This window comes from Aquarana catesbeiana, linkage group LG05 (genome assembly GCF_042186555.1).
Source record: "Aquarana catesbeiana isolate 2022-GZ linkage group LG05, ASM4218655v1, whole genome shotgun sequence".
In the NCBI taxonomy this organism is placed as follows: Eukaryota; Metazoa; Chordata; class Amphibia; order Anura; family Ranidae; genus Aquarana; species Aquarana catesbeiana.
The window spans coordinates 609,637,845-609,655,363 of record NC_133328.1 but is presented as its reverse complement, the minus strand read 5'-3'; the positions used below and the strand labels follow the sequence as shown (position 1 = coordinate 609,655,363).

At 43.5% G+C, this 17,519-nt stretch overlaps 1 protein-coding gene across 1 annotated transcript in view; it reads left to right on the top strand.

Annotated features, from left to right (window-relative positions):
* WASHC5 (WASH complex subunit 5) overlaps window positions 1-17,519 on the top strand; it is a 112,736-nt gene that overhangs the window by 94,275 nt on the left and 942 nt on the right. The window contains exons 26-28 of the mRNA XM_073632233.1: window positions 20-116; window positions 7,396-7,549; window positions 7,815-7,902. Coding sequence (XP_073488334.1) covers window positions 20-116; window positions 7,396-7,549; window positions 7,815-7,902 — 339 coding nt within the window. The remainder of the gene's footprint in view (window positions 1-19; window positions 117-7,395; window positions 7,550-7,814; window positions 7,903-17,519) is intronic.

Sequence of the window (17,519 nt, the reverse complement as noted above, 5' to 3'; positions counted from 1 at the left end):
TGTCTGTTTGATTTTACAGATTTATGTCACCACGAAGCAGCTTTCTTTTTTCCCCGTCACCAACTTCCTCTTTCTGGTTACTCAGTTGCCCAAGCTTCAGTATACCAAGAACTTAGGTACTGTATTGCACTGTTTTGGAGTAGCCATTTTTATATACAGTACAGTGTTGCTTAGATGGATAGCTTTATCCCTTTTGCTTAGTCTACTATCCATTGTATGATACAGGCTGAACTCCACCTTTGCATATATGTGAGCTGTATTATCCTACCTAAGAATCTTTTGTTCTGTCCAGCCAGTTTATGATACGGCACATCTTATAGACAGCCTAGCCAGGCAGAAGACACCTCTGTATTACTTGTCTATCTCCAGCCTCCAGCTTCAGTGAGTCTGGGGGGGGGGGGCGGGGGGGGCAGAACAGAGAGTGGGTGACTCTCTGGTCACAGAATGCTGAGAACTGATCACTCAGTTCTCAGTCTTAGAGCCGGCCGGGGACAGATTCTTCTGTCCCTGGCCGGCTCTTCTTCTTCCTCTTCCTCTTCCTCTTCCTCATCATCCTCCTCCTCCTCCTCCTCCTATAAAATTACCTTTCCTTTTCAATTTGCAGTGCTGTAATTTTCTGTAAAATACAATATGGCTACCTGGAGGTATTCTGTGCACAGATGGTGTACAGAACCCCCCAGAAATGCCCTTTGCTGATTTCCACAGAAGTCTGCATTAAGATTTTAGGCATTCCCTGCAACAAAAATGAGATATTCCCAAAGAGAAATAATACCTAAAGGAATGCAGACCCAGCAACTTTCCTCTTTAGAACCTTGCAAGTGCAGCAGCTGGTTATTAATTATAAAATCACTCCCATTCATTTTGCACACGGACACAGACAAATGGCTCTTTCTCCAGAATCTGGGCTGGTTTCCTGTTTGTGACCCTGACTGTAAAATGTGTTGAAACAGCCATTGTAAGCCCATGGGAAATGCAGGAGCACAACTGGGAGACAGAGCATTGTAACTCTAGCATAACAGAAAGTAGGAATCTGCAAACAAAGTGTATTAAAATCTTGCAATGTGCATAGATCATAGTTCTACTTTAAAGGTAAAAAATAAAAATCTTGTCAACTATGAGGATCTCACCATAGTTTTAGTACTGCTGTGTGGTATGAAAAGCATTCAGACATCCCTGTTTTACTTCTGAAGTCAGAGTGCTTGTTAGGGCAACCTGACAGCCAGCTAGTGTGATGCCCTTCCTCACCATGACATGGGCATGCCTGCTTATGTGTCTGCTGAGCAATGCGATTGGTTAGTCTTTAGCATAGGCCATGTGCCTTAGTACCCAGAACAGGGAGCTGCCTGCCATTTAATATCAGTCCACTAAATGTATACAAATTCATATATGTCCATGTGCTATCCTATGTGCAAACACAAAGATATATGTAACCGTGGGTTTTAAAAGGGCAAAAGTCCATAAAGTTTAATCCACAATTACAGTTGTTACTGTAACTCGTCTTGTTATGAAGTGACTTGTGCTCCATGCAAATTCCACTTCAGGTTTCTCCAGCTCATGTCACCACCAGGAAGGAACCAAACTCACCAATAGCTGTTGACCTACGAAGCATAAATTAAGAAAGGTCAATATGGGCTTGTTGTCACAGACCCGTTGTAAAGATTAGACCAAAACGTATATTCTGGCAATGTGTTGACCTCCTTTTGCTGAATTACAGAACAAATGTGCCCTTCCACGTAATGCATTTTATAGATGCCTACAGCTTCGCCATGTTTTGCAGACTCAGTTTGGTGTTGCTGGTACCAAATTCTTGGACTGCCCAATGATTGGTGTATAAGGGCTTGATCTCCACTGTGTATTCTCATCTACTATATACCTCAATTAATAAAAAAAAACCTAGAGGTCCAGGATAAATAGCATGCTCTTATACCCGATCTGTCGGACGAGGACTGGGAAGAAGCATGTTCTTCTCACTTAACGGTATCACCGGTCATTACCAACAAACTTATCCAGCTCTCTATGTTACATCCAGTCTTATTTATCTCCTGTACGATTACATGCCATGCATCGTATTCCGACTTCAGCATGCACTAGATGTTCTCATCAACGAGCTGATTTTGCTCATGTATTGTGGTTGTGTCCTGTCATTGATGGATATTGGCAGCAGGTGGTTGTAACACTCTCTCTACCATCCTCTATCCCTGTGCCATGCCACCCACGAATCTGCCAATTAGGTATATTGAATGAGGAACAATGGCCAAAGTATACCAGAATTTTGCTATGGGAGATGCTGTTTATAGCTCGTAAAGCTATTGCCCTTGAATGGAATTGGTCTGCTCCACGGTCTATCCGTCAATGGATAAGGATGGTGAATCACCTACTTCCTTATGAAAAACTAATTTTTGAACATCGGGGTTGTCCAGGTAAATATAGTAAGGTGTGGGACGTATGGTGCTCCTCTACTCTCACCATTGAAAATACATAAGCAACGTTTTGTACGAAGTTTCCTAAATCTGAAGTTGAATATATACTCCTTGGTATACTATCTGGAATTGTTGTGTTTTCTAGCCTGGATCCAACTACTCAGAAAGTATTGTGTCACTTTTTTCTTTATCAAAACTGTTCAGTGTCAATAATTCATATGTAAACATGAATTTTCTTGATCTTTGTGTGCCGAATATTTCTTAACACTCATGTTGTGCGTAATGGTTGTCATACCAAACTGTTTTTTTATACCTTGTCAATAAAAAGTTAAAAAAAAAAAGAAAAGCTTAGACCATCTTCCAGAGACCCATGGTTCCCAAGTTCATGTCACACATAAAGGAGAGGAAGCCAAAGAACACTCCTGGTAGAGCTGCAAGATTAATCGTTAAAGAATGGAGATTCTACCTCCCTCACGATCTCAAAACAGTATTTCTTCGATTCAGGGCAGAAAAGAAAAACAGGCAGCCTGCCAAGTTTATCACAACTTAGGCAGAGATAACTGTAAACATTGTAACATTTAGTAATTTTTAGATCAAAGGGATGAACTTCGGTCTGTAAATGAGGTCAGTTTAATCACTTAAAGACTATACAGTTGTCTGACACCTGTCGCTTACAAGTTTAAATAAGTATTTTTTTCTAGAAAATTACTTGGAACCCCCAAACATATATATGTCCCCGACCTTATTCAGTGATAATGATGAATTTAAGAGCACATTCATGCAAATTTTGAATAAATGTTCATTTGATATAATGACCTTAACCATCTCATTTATACATAAAGAACTATCCTCCCTGTCTGAACAACTTACCAAGATCGAATCAGAATTACGCTCAGCAATGAGTTTGGAGGAATTCAATAGATGTAAAGAGCTGGCTGATGAGAACATCAATAAATATCGGTCTGAATTGGAAACCAGGAAACGCAATAAATTTGATCGGGACATTGAGGATTATGAAAGAAATCAGGTATACCGATGGCCCCGTCCTTACAACCGACGAGGTCGTAACGAGTATGGTAACCACAGGAGAGACATGTCCGATAACTCTTCAGCTAATACCGACACCGATTCCTCATCCAATTTTTTGAGGAGATCGGAGAGAGTTGTCCACTACCCGGATGCAAACCAAATCACGCTACAACAGAGAAGGAAGCCAAGACGGGTATCGCTACACACGAGGCAACCGTGGCCGATCAAGGGAGACTTAGTACATAATATCTCCAGGCGGGTCTTGTCACCAGAAGAGGTAGGACTTTTTAATCGTGGTTTATCATATTGTCCTAAAAGCCATTTAGACTCTTTCCAATTAGACCAAGATCTGTATCGCCTTTTTCGCAACATTAGATGGAAAGTTCATTTTCTCCATAAACCATTTATTCAGAATGAAACAACTGAAGGGAGGTTGGATAATAAATCCTTGGGACTGATAACGAAATCTAAATCCGTCCCCCCCACTACTTATGTACCGGTTGAAATGTTTGTACAAGAAGTTACTCGAGATATTAAACGTATGATTCAACAGGTCGACTTTAAAGATCATGTACCTAATAATCTGTCTCCTCATGAAAAATCAGCTTTGCGAGAGTTAACCAAGCGGAGAGATATCATTTGTAAGCCCGCGGATAAAGGGGGCTCGGTGGTCATTATGGATCCTCAGGCATATGAAAATGAAGTCAAGCGCCAACTGGATGATGACACAGTATATAAACCCTTACATTCTGATCCGACATGGAGTATTAAAAAGACTCTAGAAAGTATTATCAAGCCAGCATTTAAGGAAGGGCTCATTTCACATGATCTCCAAGAGTTCTTGTTACCATCACATACTCGTGTCCCGGTTCTGTACATACTTCCCAAGATCCATAAGGATAAACAGTCCCCACCAGGACGCCCGATTGTATCAGGGAACGATTCGATTTTTGTACCTATAGCCAAACTATTGGACAGAGTACTATCACCTTTGGTGAAAAATACTCCATCCTTTATCAAGGACTCTGGTGATTTTCTCTCCAAAATTAGGGACTTACCACCTATCAATGAGGACTTTATTCTTGTTACATGGGATGTAACTAGCTTGTACACGTCCATTCCACACGAAGCTGGTATTAAAGCAGCGATTAACCTGATTAGGGAATGTCGGGAGTACTCCGATGCACAAATCCTTTTTTTTGAAAAATTGTTCAAATTGATTTTGCATAACAATTATTTTCTTTTTAGGGACAAGTTCTATGTACAACTCACGGGGGTTGCTATGGGCTCCAATGCTGCCCCGCCATATGCATGTTCTTTCATGCATGATTTTGAACAGAGGAATATTTTTTCTAATGAGAGTTTTCGGGAACATTGCGCCACCTGGTGGCGATATATAGATGACGTTTTTGCTATATGGCGGGGCAGCATTGGATCTCTTGAAGCCTTTAATGAGACCATTAATAGTTTTTCATCAAACATTCAGTTTCAAATACATATCGGTGGGGACTCGGTCCCCTTCCTAGATACACGGGTATATGTCAAGCAGGGAACGATTGAAACGGATATATATACTAAGCCTACGGATAGGAATCAGTTACTTAGGTACGATAGTTACCATCCCCCTCATGTGTTTGGGTCTATTGTTAGAAGCCAATTGCTTAGAGTTACACGTATTGTGAGTGATATTTCAATAAGAGATCAGAGATTGGATGAGATGTGCTGCAAATTTAAAGAGCGGGGTTATCCGGAGGGTCTGATTAAACGGGAATTAAATAGAATTTTGAAATCATCTGACAACTACCAACACAACAAAAAATATCATTCTGACAGACCCAGGATCCCATTTGTCTTCCAATTTAATAGCTATAGTGATAAAATATTTAATGTATTAAGAAAGCATTGGGCAATCCTAAGACGATCATACCCACAGATAGAAGAATTCCAACAGATTCCCATGAAGGCCTATCGACGCAATAAAACCCTGCGTGATTTTTTGGTGCGATCTGAATTCAAACCTGAAAATCAGGAGGAGAGAAGGGTCACCTTTCTTGGTAGTAAAAAGAAGGGTTGTTATCCTTGTCTTGGTTGCGTCCAATGTAAGCTGATGCTCAAAGGTGATCATCTCTTTCATCCTGTAACGAAGACCAGGATAACAATAAATGGTTTCTACACATGTCAGTCCTCTTATGTGATTTACATTCTTATGTGCCCCTGTAATTTAATTTATGTAGGCGAGACAACCCAGAAAATAAAAGATCGCATTGCACAGCATCGCAGTACTATCCGACATCCTCAGTCGAGTCTCCCTGTGTCACGTCATTTTGCTGAGATGGGACACAGAGACACGGACTTAAGATTTATGATATTGGAAGAAATTCCTCGTGATAAAAGAGGGGGGGACAGGATTTTGAAATTGAAGAGACGTGAGGTCTGGTGGATTAATAAATTACAGTCCTTGCATCCCGATGGTATGAACAAGGACTATGATTTATATCTATTTGTATAGGATATGGCAATTGACATATGGGGATTATAGTCATGCTTTATATATATTATACTCCCGTAGATCGTTTTGGAAGGAACTCCTGTTGGGAATGTGAAACAAAAGAATACTAGTTGGAATCTTTGATGAGATCTGAGAAAGGACCAAGAATGTCATTACTAATATGATAAGATATTGAATGTGATGTATATTTGAAAGATCTTATTTGCCACATAATATTGTACTGATGGAAGATGAGAGAGAAATGCACATATTAGGATGACCAATGTATATAGTAGAATGTATATTGAGGGGTAGGAAACATTTTTCATTTGGTTGATATAATATGGGTTAATTACCTCATTAGGTGGTGTTGTTTTGTTTTTTAGTAATTAAGTTGATACACATGTGTGAGGTGGTCTGGGTGTGAATAAGAGGAAATCTGTACTTTGGCTTTTCACACACAGCCAAAATAGCCTGACGAAGAGCGATGTGCGCTCGGAACTGTACAGTGGCTTGCTTGTACTAATTGAAATATTTTCAGTAAAGACACTTTTGCATCAAGCATCGATCCACGTCTTTTTTTCTATATATATATATATATATATATATATATATATATTTATTATTATTTTAGCAGGGACCTTAGAGAATTAAATGATAGTTGTTGCAATACTTTATGTCGCACTGTATTTGCGTAGCGATCTTTTTAAACACAGTTTTTTGGGGGAAAATACACTTTAATAAATAAAAAAAATAAACAGTAAAGTTAGCCCAATTTTTTTGTATAATGTGAAAGGTGATGTTACGCCACGCGAATCGTGAGAGAATCTTGATTTTTATTCTAAGCAAAAAAATTGTGATTCTCATTTTAGCCAGAATCGTGCAGCTCTAACACCTGGTAGCATAATAACCTTTATTTAAACCACCACATATAAAAAAAATTACACTCAAAGTAGGGTGCCTGCCCTGGCACCCAGAATGATCTGCCAAAGTTTATTCGGGCAAATGCCACCGCTCCCATGCACATAGGAGCCGACGTGCGTTCCAATGAGCGGAAGTGACGTACTAGCCAAAAGTACCCGCCCTCTATGTGTTTCGGGACCTCCAGGAAGTCAGCAGGAGGCGACTAATTGCACTGCATGGCAGATTCATGTGCAGCTCTCTCACTATCAGGATGTTATCCAGGGGCATGCAACCCTTTCTTCTGCCTGGTAATCCAATAATGAGGTGCTTCACAAGCTTCAAAATTTAGGTGCACTATCGTCTACAATAAGCCGAGTGATCCTTTTCTGTTAAACTAAAGCCATTCTTTTGTTTCACACAGTTCTTTATTGGTGTGGGGGGGCTTCCACTGCAACTTAGCAATACTAAGAATTGAGGATAGGGAACCTCTTTATTTTGGTGAAAGGCCCCAACCTGTATAAACCAGCAGTTGATGCTTCTGTCTCTTCCACATAGGTATGGCCTGCAGGAAGCCAGCAGATGCCATTGACTGGCCACCACTAGTCCTGGGCTTACTGACGTTGCTGAAACAGTTCCACTCCCGGTATACAGAGCAGTTCCTTGCCCTTATTGGGCAATTTATTCGCTCTTCTATGGAGCAGAGCACAAGGTGAGTGCAAGTACGTTCATTCATGTTGGATTGTCTTTTCTCCCTATAAAAGTCAATCATAATGCAGGCAGCTTCAAGCAGCTAAGGAATTCAGAAGGATCCCAAGCTGATTTCAAGTGCAAGATAAATTGTGCGGCATTTGCCTCTCTTTCTCCACTCAACCAAGAGTCCATTAGTAGTTTATATAAATTTTTATGTGTTTGTTGGTGAAGTTAGTCTGAAGTAACATTATTTGGGGGGAATGACTTCTGTTTTTGGGTTCCAGCCAGAAGATTCCAGAGATGCCAGCAGATGTAGTTGGTGCACTTATGTTTCTGGAGGATTATGTTCACTATACTAAGCTTCCCAGGAGGGTAAGTAGATGTAGTGTCTGCATCATTATCGCATACAGTGCCTTGAAAAAGTATTCACACCCCTTGAAATTTTCCACATTTTGTCATGTTACAAAATTTGTCATGTTACAAGCTCTACCAGCTTTGCACATCTAGAGAGGGACATTTTTGCCCATTCTACTTTACAAAATAGCTCAAGCTCTGTCTGATTGGATGGAGGTGTTCAATTTTCAAATAAAGAACTGCTGCCACATGTAGGACAAGGCACCCCTCCTCCTTGGTATCGAGGTCAGACATTAGTCCATGCCCAAACGCAACACAACCTCCGCATATAGAAAGCAATTTGTTACGGCCATGTTCAGAAACCTTCGAGCTTTTAATCCAAAACGTTGGCAAGATTTTAGCACAATACTTCAGAATTCCTTAGCGCACTTCACAAAGCAGTGCTTACTTATAAAACGCCATCATTAAGCACTGCTTTACAAAGGGTATTCTGAAGTTTTTTGCAGTCATCATGCCAATTTTTTTTAAATAAAAGTTGGCGAGTTTCTGAACATGGCCATAACAGATTGTGTTTTGTTTGTTGCAGTTAATTTTATTCAGAGGGGGTTATTTACGAAAGGCAAATCCACTTTGCAATACAAGTGCAAAGTGCACTTGAAATTGCACTGAAAGTGCACTTAGAAAAAGTGCAGTCGCTGAAAATCTTAGGGGTAGATCTGAAATGAGGGGAAGCTCTGCTGATTTTATTATCCAATCATGTGCAAGCTAAAATGCTGTTTTTTATTTTCCTTGCATGTCCCCCTCGGATCTACAGCGACTTTACTTCCAGTTGTAGTTTGCACTTGTAGTGCAAAGTGGATTTGCCTTCAGTAAATAACCCCCAGAGGCTTTTGTTGAAGTGAAACAGTCATTGTGCAGGAGGCAGGGCTTGCAAAGGTATTAAGAAAATATGGCTGCCACCAGGCATGTTTACGGTCTATATACAGAAAGTAGGTTTAAATATAAAATCAATTGATACAATTAAAGCGGAAGTAAACCCATCCATTTACCAGTTTCATTTCCTGCACGTGCCGGAAATGTAACACTCCTATTGGTTGTGCTCTCAACCAAACTGTCAAACCATCCAATGGCTGGTGTCATAACTGATCACATGTGCAGCATCATGGCAGTTGTAGATTAAACAGAGGCAAAGAAGGCAGCTTCCTTGGTTTACTTACACTTTAATCCTTTAGGCGGATCACATGGACATATTGAAAAAACAGCTTTTGCTTCAACACTTTCTTCTAGTTTGTAGCTATCTCTTGCAGTTATTCCATTCTGTCAGTAGATGTCCTCAGTCTTCCAGGTTCAATGACGGTCAGCATCAATTCAGTCCACTTCCTCTGAGCCCTGGCTGTTATGGGCACACCTCTGTGGAGGACGTTGTCATGCAGCCTTGGAAACAAATCTTGCAGAGCAAAATATCACCCTAGGGATGTATAAATTATTCCTTTTAAATTCAGGCCCCCATCCCTTACTTCACAAGTCATGTGATCTGCCAGTTAGTGCAAAAGTGATAGAATGTGCCAATGGGAAAGGCATGTCTGCTTTATATGCAGGGCAACAATCAAATAATCAAGAGACAATTAGAGAGATGGCTACATGTTGTTTTGAGCTAGGTAAATGGCCTCGCACACACGATCAGAAAATTGTACGAAATCTGATCATTAGCTTTCGAGAGCCGATCACGAGAATTCATCCTATTTATTATCCGATGGGACAAGCACGAAATTTTTTTCTCGTATGATATCAGATCTTCGTCTTAATCAGTACAGTTGTCGTTTCAAAAATTCAATACAAATATACTACAACAAATTATATCACTTCCGAATTTTTAATCTGTCGTGCGAGAATTTTTGACACTTTAGTAAACTCTTCAGATTCAATATGAGACTGGCATACAAAAAAAAAAAAACGGACCATTATTTGTCCGATAATCTCATCCACCCAGCCTTCCTCCAGTTCCAGTGCTAGATTTGTCAACAAATTCAGATGTTGAGCTAAAAATCACAACCTGTCGTATTCTTGCGCTTCCCTAAGTTGGAACCCATTGGTTCCTTATGAGATTTAGGTTGACACCAGTATACCTATGATGTATCTTTCAATGATAATGGTAAACGGGACAAATAGAGAAGCTGAATGTACATAACGGGGACACAGACAGCAATAAAAACCTGCCAGTGGTTCTAATCCCTCTCCACTCTATCCAAAACTCAAAGAAAAGTTTTGCCTTTAGTTATACTTTAAGGGAAAAATGTTACATGTTTCAGAGGGGCTTTGATAAGGTACATGCTCGCGAAGCATGTAAGCCACGGTCGCCACGGCAACAAGTTTTCGATCCGCCTCTCATCTGAAGCTCTCTTCCCTTACGGCTCTGGTTTCCGTATCCGGCCTGCACGTCCGCGCCACCCAGGGCGCCACTTGTATGTCACCCACTTCAGCCTCAGCCAGCCTGATCAGCCCGTTGAGAGGTACATCCAGGAGTGCGGTCCACAACACATCTCCCGCAGCACGGCAGGTCCAACGCTCACTACACAGCCATTGCCACAGCTTTGAGACCCAGGCTTCCCCACCTGGATATCTCTCTTGCTGAACGGGCAATAGGGGTTTTCTAATTTTGATACTGAACTTGGAGCCTTCTGATGTTAACCCTTCGTCATCTGGCGGTATCGTATATAACAAGTATCAAAGTGCTTTCACAATGACTATGAGCTTGGTGTTACCAATTTATTTTTGTTCATTTTAGTCCTATTGACAGTTGTTTTTAATTTTAAATTGCATCCAATAAATGAACTTGTTTGTATTCACCATTTGTCTAGAACTTTTGTGCTGGTCCCATCGAGCGCTGCTATTGTTGTTTTTTTATCGGTGTATAACACGTACCCATGATTTTCCCCTGAATTGGGGGGAAAAGGTGCGTGTTATACGCCAATAAATACGGTACTCAGTGTATTCCGACAACGCAGAGTCAAGCTGTTAGAATACAGTGTCCCATTGGGGAAGAATCCTCCATCCACCTTGCTTGTGTGGATGGTGGAATCTGTTCGTTTTTTTCCCGTTCAGCCTGCTGGCTGAATAATATAAAAAACCCATAAAAAATAAAAACAGAAAAAAAAAAAAAAACCCTCATCTATGCCCAGCTGTTTGTTTTAGGTTTTTTTATTCAGCCAGCAGGCAGAATGGGAAAAAACTTACAGATTCCACCATCCACACAAGTGAGGTGGCTGGAGGATTCTTCCCCACTGGGACACTGTAATCTAACAGCTAGTCTTTGCGTTGTCAGAATACACTGATCATTGGCTGCAGCTGCTCAGCGACAAAGATCTTCCAACTTATCCATTCAATAGAAGCTGATCTACCGATTTGACTTCTGTTGAACAGGGACAACTACACACTGATTGAAAATTTAGCCAGTGCCACCGGAACAAGTGTTTTTCCTGGCTTTCTGTTCCAGTGACTACTGTGAATTTTTGGATTTACTATTTTCCCATCACTTTCAGGTTCTTTGCCCCAATGGTCAGCAGGACAGATAGAGAGGGTGAAACTCTCCAGCAAGGGCACAGACAGCGATAAATAACCAAGAGGGGTTCTAACCCCTCACCACTCTCTCCAAATTTAACAAAAATATATTGGGTTTAAACTTTAACAGAAACCTTCCTGAAAGACACATGAGGACTGCCATTGCCAATCTCCATCTGATGATACTAATTCACTGGCCTGGAACCAAGCATGCATATTGGGAACGTCAGTGGAAAGTCAGACTTCCTTATTTGCATGTTTGATCCAGGAATGGGATACAAAATATTAAAGGAAGAGACCTCTTGCACATGGGTGGTTTGGCATTTACATTGTAAAAAAAAAAGTGTTTTCTTTCTCGAACATCACGGGACACAGAGCCACAGTAATTACTGATGGGTTATATAGGTATCACTGGTGATTGGACACTGGCACACCCTATCAGGAAGTTCAACCCCCTATATAATCCCTCCCCCTTGCAGGGATACCTCAGTTTTTACGCCAGTGTCTTAGGTGATGGACGTGTAAAGATGTCCTGTGCTGAGCTCCAAAGGGAATATCCTAAGATCCTATACTGGGGCAAGCCAGGCGAACCGGATCCATTCAAAGTGTCTTTTCATGGCCGAATTGAATGGTACCCGGGCCTCGTGTCCGAAGAAATGAGGTTTTACCCGTAATGCTTCTCTTTTTAGAGAGCTGGACCCCGCAGATCAGAAAATGGCTTTAAACTTCCTAATTTCTGGCGAGGTGCTTTACGGTCCCAGAACTGTTGGATCCCCCTACTGATGGGGGCCCCAGTCTCTGACGGTTTTTACAAACGGAGCCCACCGTGAGAGGTGAAGATTGGGTCTGTGTAAACAGCACCCTGCGGCTGGATAAGGTAAGAGGAGATTCCACAGAATTTTTGAGTTCTAGTGGCTTTTCTCCTTTAAGGTAAATGCATGCTATGCCTATTGTGACCACCGGGGGCTGCCAAGAGCACAAACCTACACATGCTGAATGTCTGTCTCAGGTGTTGTAATCGCTGTGTATGTCCCAGCGTATCAAGCAGGCTGCAAGCAGGTAAGGTGGATGGGGGGATTTCTCATGTTTGAATGTTCCCCCCCCAGGCTAGAGAGGGGCCACAGGGGTCTAGAAAGTGGTTATACCACCCGGGCTCTGTGGCCTAATGGCCACCATCTCTGAAGATAGCCGTTCAGGCAAATCTTGTTACCAGTCTCCCTCCTTCCCCCCCCCCCCCCATCCCCAGCCTTTTCTCCAGAGCATGACAGGAGAGTCGGCAGTGTGGGAAGCGCTCGTTTTTTTCAAAACTCGAGGGGGGGGGGGGGCGGTAGAGGAGGGGGCGGGATGTCAGCACAGAGTGTTTAGACTCCCACTCAGGCCAGCTGCAGGCTATTAGAGGCACTCTGTACAGGTGCACTCAGCCTTCTGAGAGACACAGAGCTGACGGTCGCATGTAAGGTGGGACACAGGCATTCTCCTAGGCAGCATTTACTGAAGTAACACCAGACTGAGCATTGGGTAGCAAGGCTTTTAGCCAGACTACATCGCTCAGCAGTCAGTGTTCATTTGTATACCTCACACCTTGTTGCTTTGCACTATGGGTAGAAGAGGTTCAAGCACCCCAGGAACCAGAGACACTAGGGGATCTCGTTCAGGTTCTGAGGGCCCCCTGTCGGCAGCATCCTTCCCCCCTAAAGATGGGCCAGGGACGGCTAGCCAGGGAGAGCCATTGGGGTCAGGGGCTACACCTGCTTCTGGCACTTCAGCCCCTGTATATATTACACTAGAGGTTTTTTCCTCAACCATTAGTGGTCTAGAGGAAAGATTAATGGCCGTGATTACGTCTTCACTCAGTGGAAGAAAACGCACTAGGCTTTCCTCTGTTCCCCAAGACCCTCAGACAGAGGAGCTCTGGGATAAAGGAGATGAATCCCTTTCAGAGGATCGGGATGGGATGGATGATTCCTCTTCGGAGGATTCAGGTGGAGAGGGACCCTCTGCGACTTCCCAAGAGGAGAAAGTCTTAGTGCAGATCCTCACTGGATTGGTCCGCTCCACATTTAAGTTGCCCATACCTGAAACTGCTAAAGAATCCTCTTCTGCTTTGGGGTCACTGAAACCTTTCCAAGCAGCACATGCTTTTCCTGTTCATACTTTACTTGAAAAGCTTATTTATTCTGAGTGGGATCACCCAGACAAACGTTTTTTTCCGCCGAGAAAGTTTTCAACACTTTATCCGATGGAAGAAAAGTTTATTAAAATGTGGGGAATTCCGGCTATTGATGCCGCCATTTCCTCAATAAATAATAGCCTGACTTGTCCTGTAGACAATGCTCAGATGCTCAGGGATCCTGTAGATAAAAGGATGGAATCCCTATTGAAGGATGTTTTCTCCTTAGCAGGATCAGTGGCCCAACCTGCAATAGCAGCGATTGGAGTCTGTCAATACTTAAGAGACCATGTTAAGCAGGTCATCAAAGTATTACCTGAACAGCAGGCCCAGGGGTTTGCTAACCTTCCAGCGGCCTTATGCTTTGTGGTTGACGCCATTAGAGATTCTATCGTGCAAACCTCCCGTCTTTCACTGGGGTTGGTGCATATACGTAGAATCCTATGGTTGAAAAATTGGTCAGCCGAAGCACCATGTAAGAAGCTACTGGCTGGGTTTCCATTTCGTGGTGCAAGGTTGTTTGGAGAGGACTTGGATAACTATATCAAGAGAATCTCTTGTGGGAAAAGCACTCTCTTACCTGTCAAGAAGAAGAGTAAGCGTCCCTCTTTCAAACGGACTCTTTCCCCAGCGCCGGGGGCTTCAGCCTCCAGGCAGTCTCGACGGCCGCCTCCATCGGGGTCCAGAGACAAGAGTCAACCCCAGGGACAAAAGAAGTCCTGGGGAAAGAAGCCTACTAGGCAAAACACTAAGACCTCTGCATGAGGGGGCGCCCCCGCTCACTCGAGTGGGGGGAAGACTGCGACAATTCTCAGAGCTCTGGCAGGAGGACTTCCAGGACAGATGGGTAGTCTCCACGGTAACCTTAGGGTACAAGCTGGAGTTTCAGGAATTCCCTTCTCCTCGGTTCCTCAGATCAAATGTTCCCAGAGACCCAGAGAAGAAGCAGTCGCTCCTTCTAGCGTTAGAGCGACTTTTGTCGCAGGATGTCATTATGATAGTTCCCGCAAAGGACCAGGGATTGGGCTTCTATTCCAACCTTTTTACGATCCAAAAGCCAAATGGGGATGTCAGGCCCATTTTGGACTTAAGGGATCTGAACCGATTCCTAAGGATTCAATCCTTCCGCATGGAATCAATTCGAACAGTAGTTCCCACCCTGCAGGGAGGAGAATTTCTGGCATCAATAGACATCAGAGATGCATATCTGCATGTGCCCATTTTTCCTGCTCATCAGAAGTTTCTGCGCTTCGAGGTAGGAGGGCGCCATTTCCAGTTTATGGCTCTGCCCTTTGGGATAGCCACTGCACCTCGAGTGTTCACAAAGATCTTGGCTCCTCCTCTGGCCAGATTAAGGGCTCAGGGTATAGCTGTCATAGCATACCTAGACGACCTGCTCTTGATAGACCGGTCGGTAGCCTCTTTGAATGGAAACTTGAGGACCACGGTCAGGTATCTAGAACACCTGGGTTGGATCCTCAACTTAGAAAAGTCTTTCCTAAAACCAGTAAGAAGACTGGAATATTTAGGTCTGATTATACATACAAGCCAGGAGAAAATATTTCTACCCCAGGCAAAGATCACTGCTTTGAGAGAGCTGATTCTGACAGTAAGGACCAAGAAGGGTCCCTCAGTCCGCCTTTGTATGAGGCTACTAGGGAAGATGGTGTCTTCATTCGAAGCAGTTCCCTATGCTCAGTTTCACTCAAGAATGCTGCAACACAGTATTCTGTCGACCTGGAACAAGAAGGTTCAGGCATTAGACTTTCCGATGCACCTGTCGCATGCGGTGCGTCAGAGCCTCAATTGGTGGCTCATACCCGAAAACCTGCAGAAGGGGAAATCCTTTCTACCGGTTACCTGGACGGTGGTAACAACAGATGCCAGTCTGTCAGGTTGGGGAGCAGTTCTGGAACAGGCTGCGGTCCAAGGGGTATGGTCCAAGACAGAGAGGACCTTACCCATCAACATTCTGGAGATCCGGGCGATACATCTAGCTCTAAAAGCCTGGACTATCAGGCTACAGGGTTGTCCGGTCAGGATCCAGTCCGACAATGCCACAGCAGTGGCTTATGTCAATCATCAGGGAGGCACCCGGAGCCGAGCTGCTCAAAAAGAGGTGAACCAGATCTTAGTCTGGGCAGAGATGCATGTGCCATGCATATCGGCAGTTTTCATCCCGGGAATAGAGAATTGGCAGGCGGACTATCTAAGTCGCCAGCAGTTACTTCCAGGGGAATGGTCTCTGCATCCCGACGTCTTTTGGGCCATATGCCAAAGATGGGGGGTTCCAGATGTAGATCTCTTTGCATCCCGATTCAACAAAAAGATAGACAGATTTGTGGCAAGGACAAAAGATCCTCTTGCATGCGGGACGGATGCGTTGGTGATTCCGTGGCATCGGTTCTCACTGATTTACGCATTCCCGCCTATTCTGCTACTACCACGACTCCTTCGCAGGATCAGGCAGGAAAGGAAGTCGGTACTTCTGGTGGCCCCCGCTTGGCCCAGAAGGACTTGGTATGCAGAAATAGTAAGGATGACAGTGGGTTCCCCGTGGACCCTACCGGTACGCCCAGACCTGTTATCTCAAGGTCCAGTGTTCCATCCTGCCTTACAAACGATAAATTTGACGGTTTGGCTATTGAGACCCACGTTCTGAAGAGTCGTGGGCTCTCAGGTCCTGTCATATCTACCTTGATTAATGCAAGGAAGCCAGCTTCCAGGATGATTTATCATAGAGTCTGGAAAGCTTATATAACCTGGTGTGAATCCAGAGGTTGGCATCCCAGGAAATATGTCATAGGTAGAATCCTTGATTTTCTACAGATGGGATTAGAGATGAAGCTGGCCTTGAGTACCATCAAGGGCCAGGTCTCTGCTTTATCAGTATTATTTCAGCGGCCACTTGCTTCGCATTCTTTGGTCCGAAACTTTATGCAGGGGGTGATGCGTCTTAATCCTCCGGTTAAAGCGCCCCTAAACCCCTGGGACTTGAATTTGGTCCTGGCTGTGTTACAGAAACGGCCTTTTGAACCAATAAGTCAGATTCCTTTGGTCTTGTTGACAAGGAAATTAATTTTTCTGGTGGCCATCTCTTCTGCTAGAAGAGTATCAGAATTAGCAGCCCTTTCCTGTAAGGAGCCTTATTTGATTATACACAAGGATAGAGTGGTACTACGCCCTCATCCTAGTTTTTTACCGAAGGTGGTTTCTGATTTTCATTTAAACCAAGACATTGTTCTACCTTCCTTTTTTCCAGATCCCTGTTCTCCGGAAGAGAGATCTCTACATTCGTTGGATGTAGTAAGAGCAGTTAAGGCCTATCTAGGGGCAACTACTCAGATCCGCAAGACGGATGTTTTGTTTGTGCTGCCAGAGGGTCCCAATAGAGGACAGGCAGCGTCAAAAGCTACCATTTCTAAATGGATTCGACAGTTGATCATTCAAGCTTACGGTTTGAAACAGAAGATTCCTCCGTTTCAGATCAGGGCACATTCCACAAGGGCTATTGGTGCTTCTTGGGCAGTGCATCACCGGGCCTCTATGGCTCAAATCTGCAAGGCCGCAACCTGGTCTTCAGTTCATACATTCACCAGATTCTATCAGGTGGATGTGAGAAGGCATGAGGATATCGCCTTTGGGCGTAGTGTGCTGCAGGCAGCAGTACAGGGTCCTCAGGTCTGATTGCACCCTACTTGGTCGTGGTTCCCCCCCCCTCAGGTAGCATTGCTCTGGGACATCCCATCAGTAATTACTGTGGCTCTGTGTCCCGTGATGTTCGAGAAAGAAAATAGGATTTTTTAAAACAGCTTACCTGTAAAATCCTTTTCTTTCGAAGGACATCACGGGACACAGAGGTCCCACCCCTCTTCTAATACACTATATTGCTTGGCTACAAAACTGA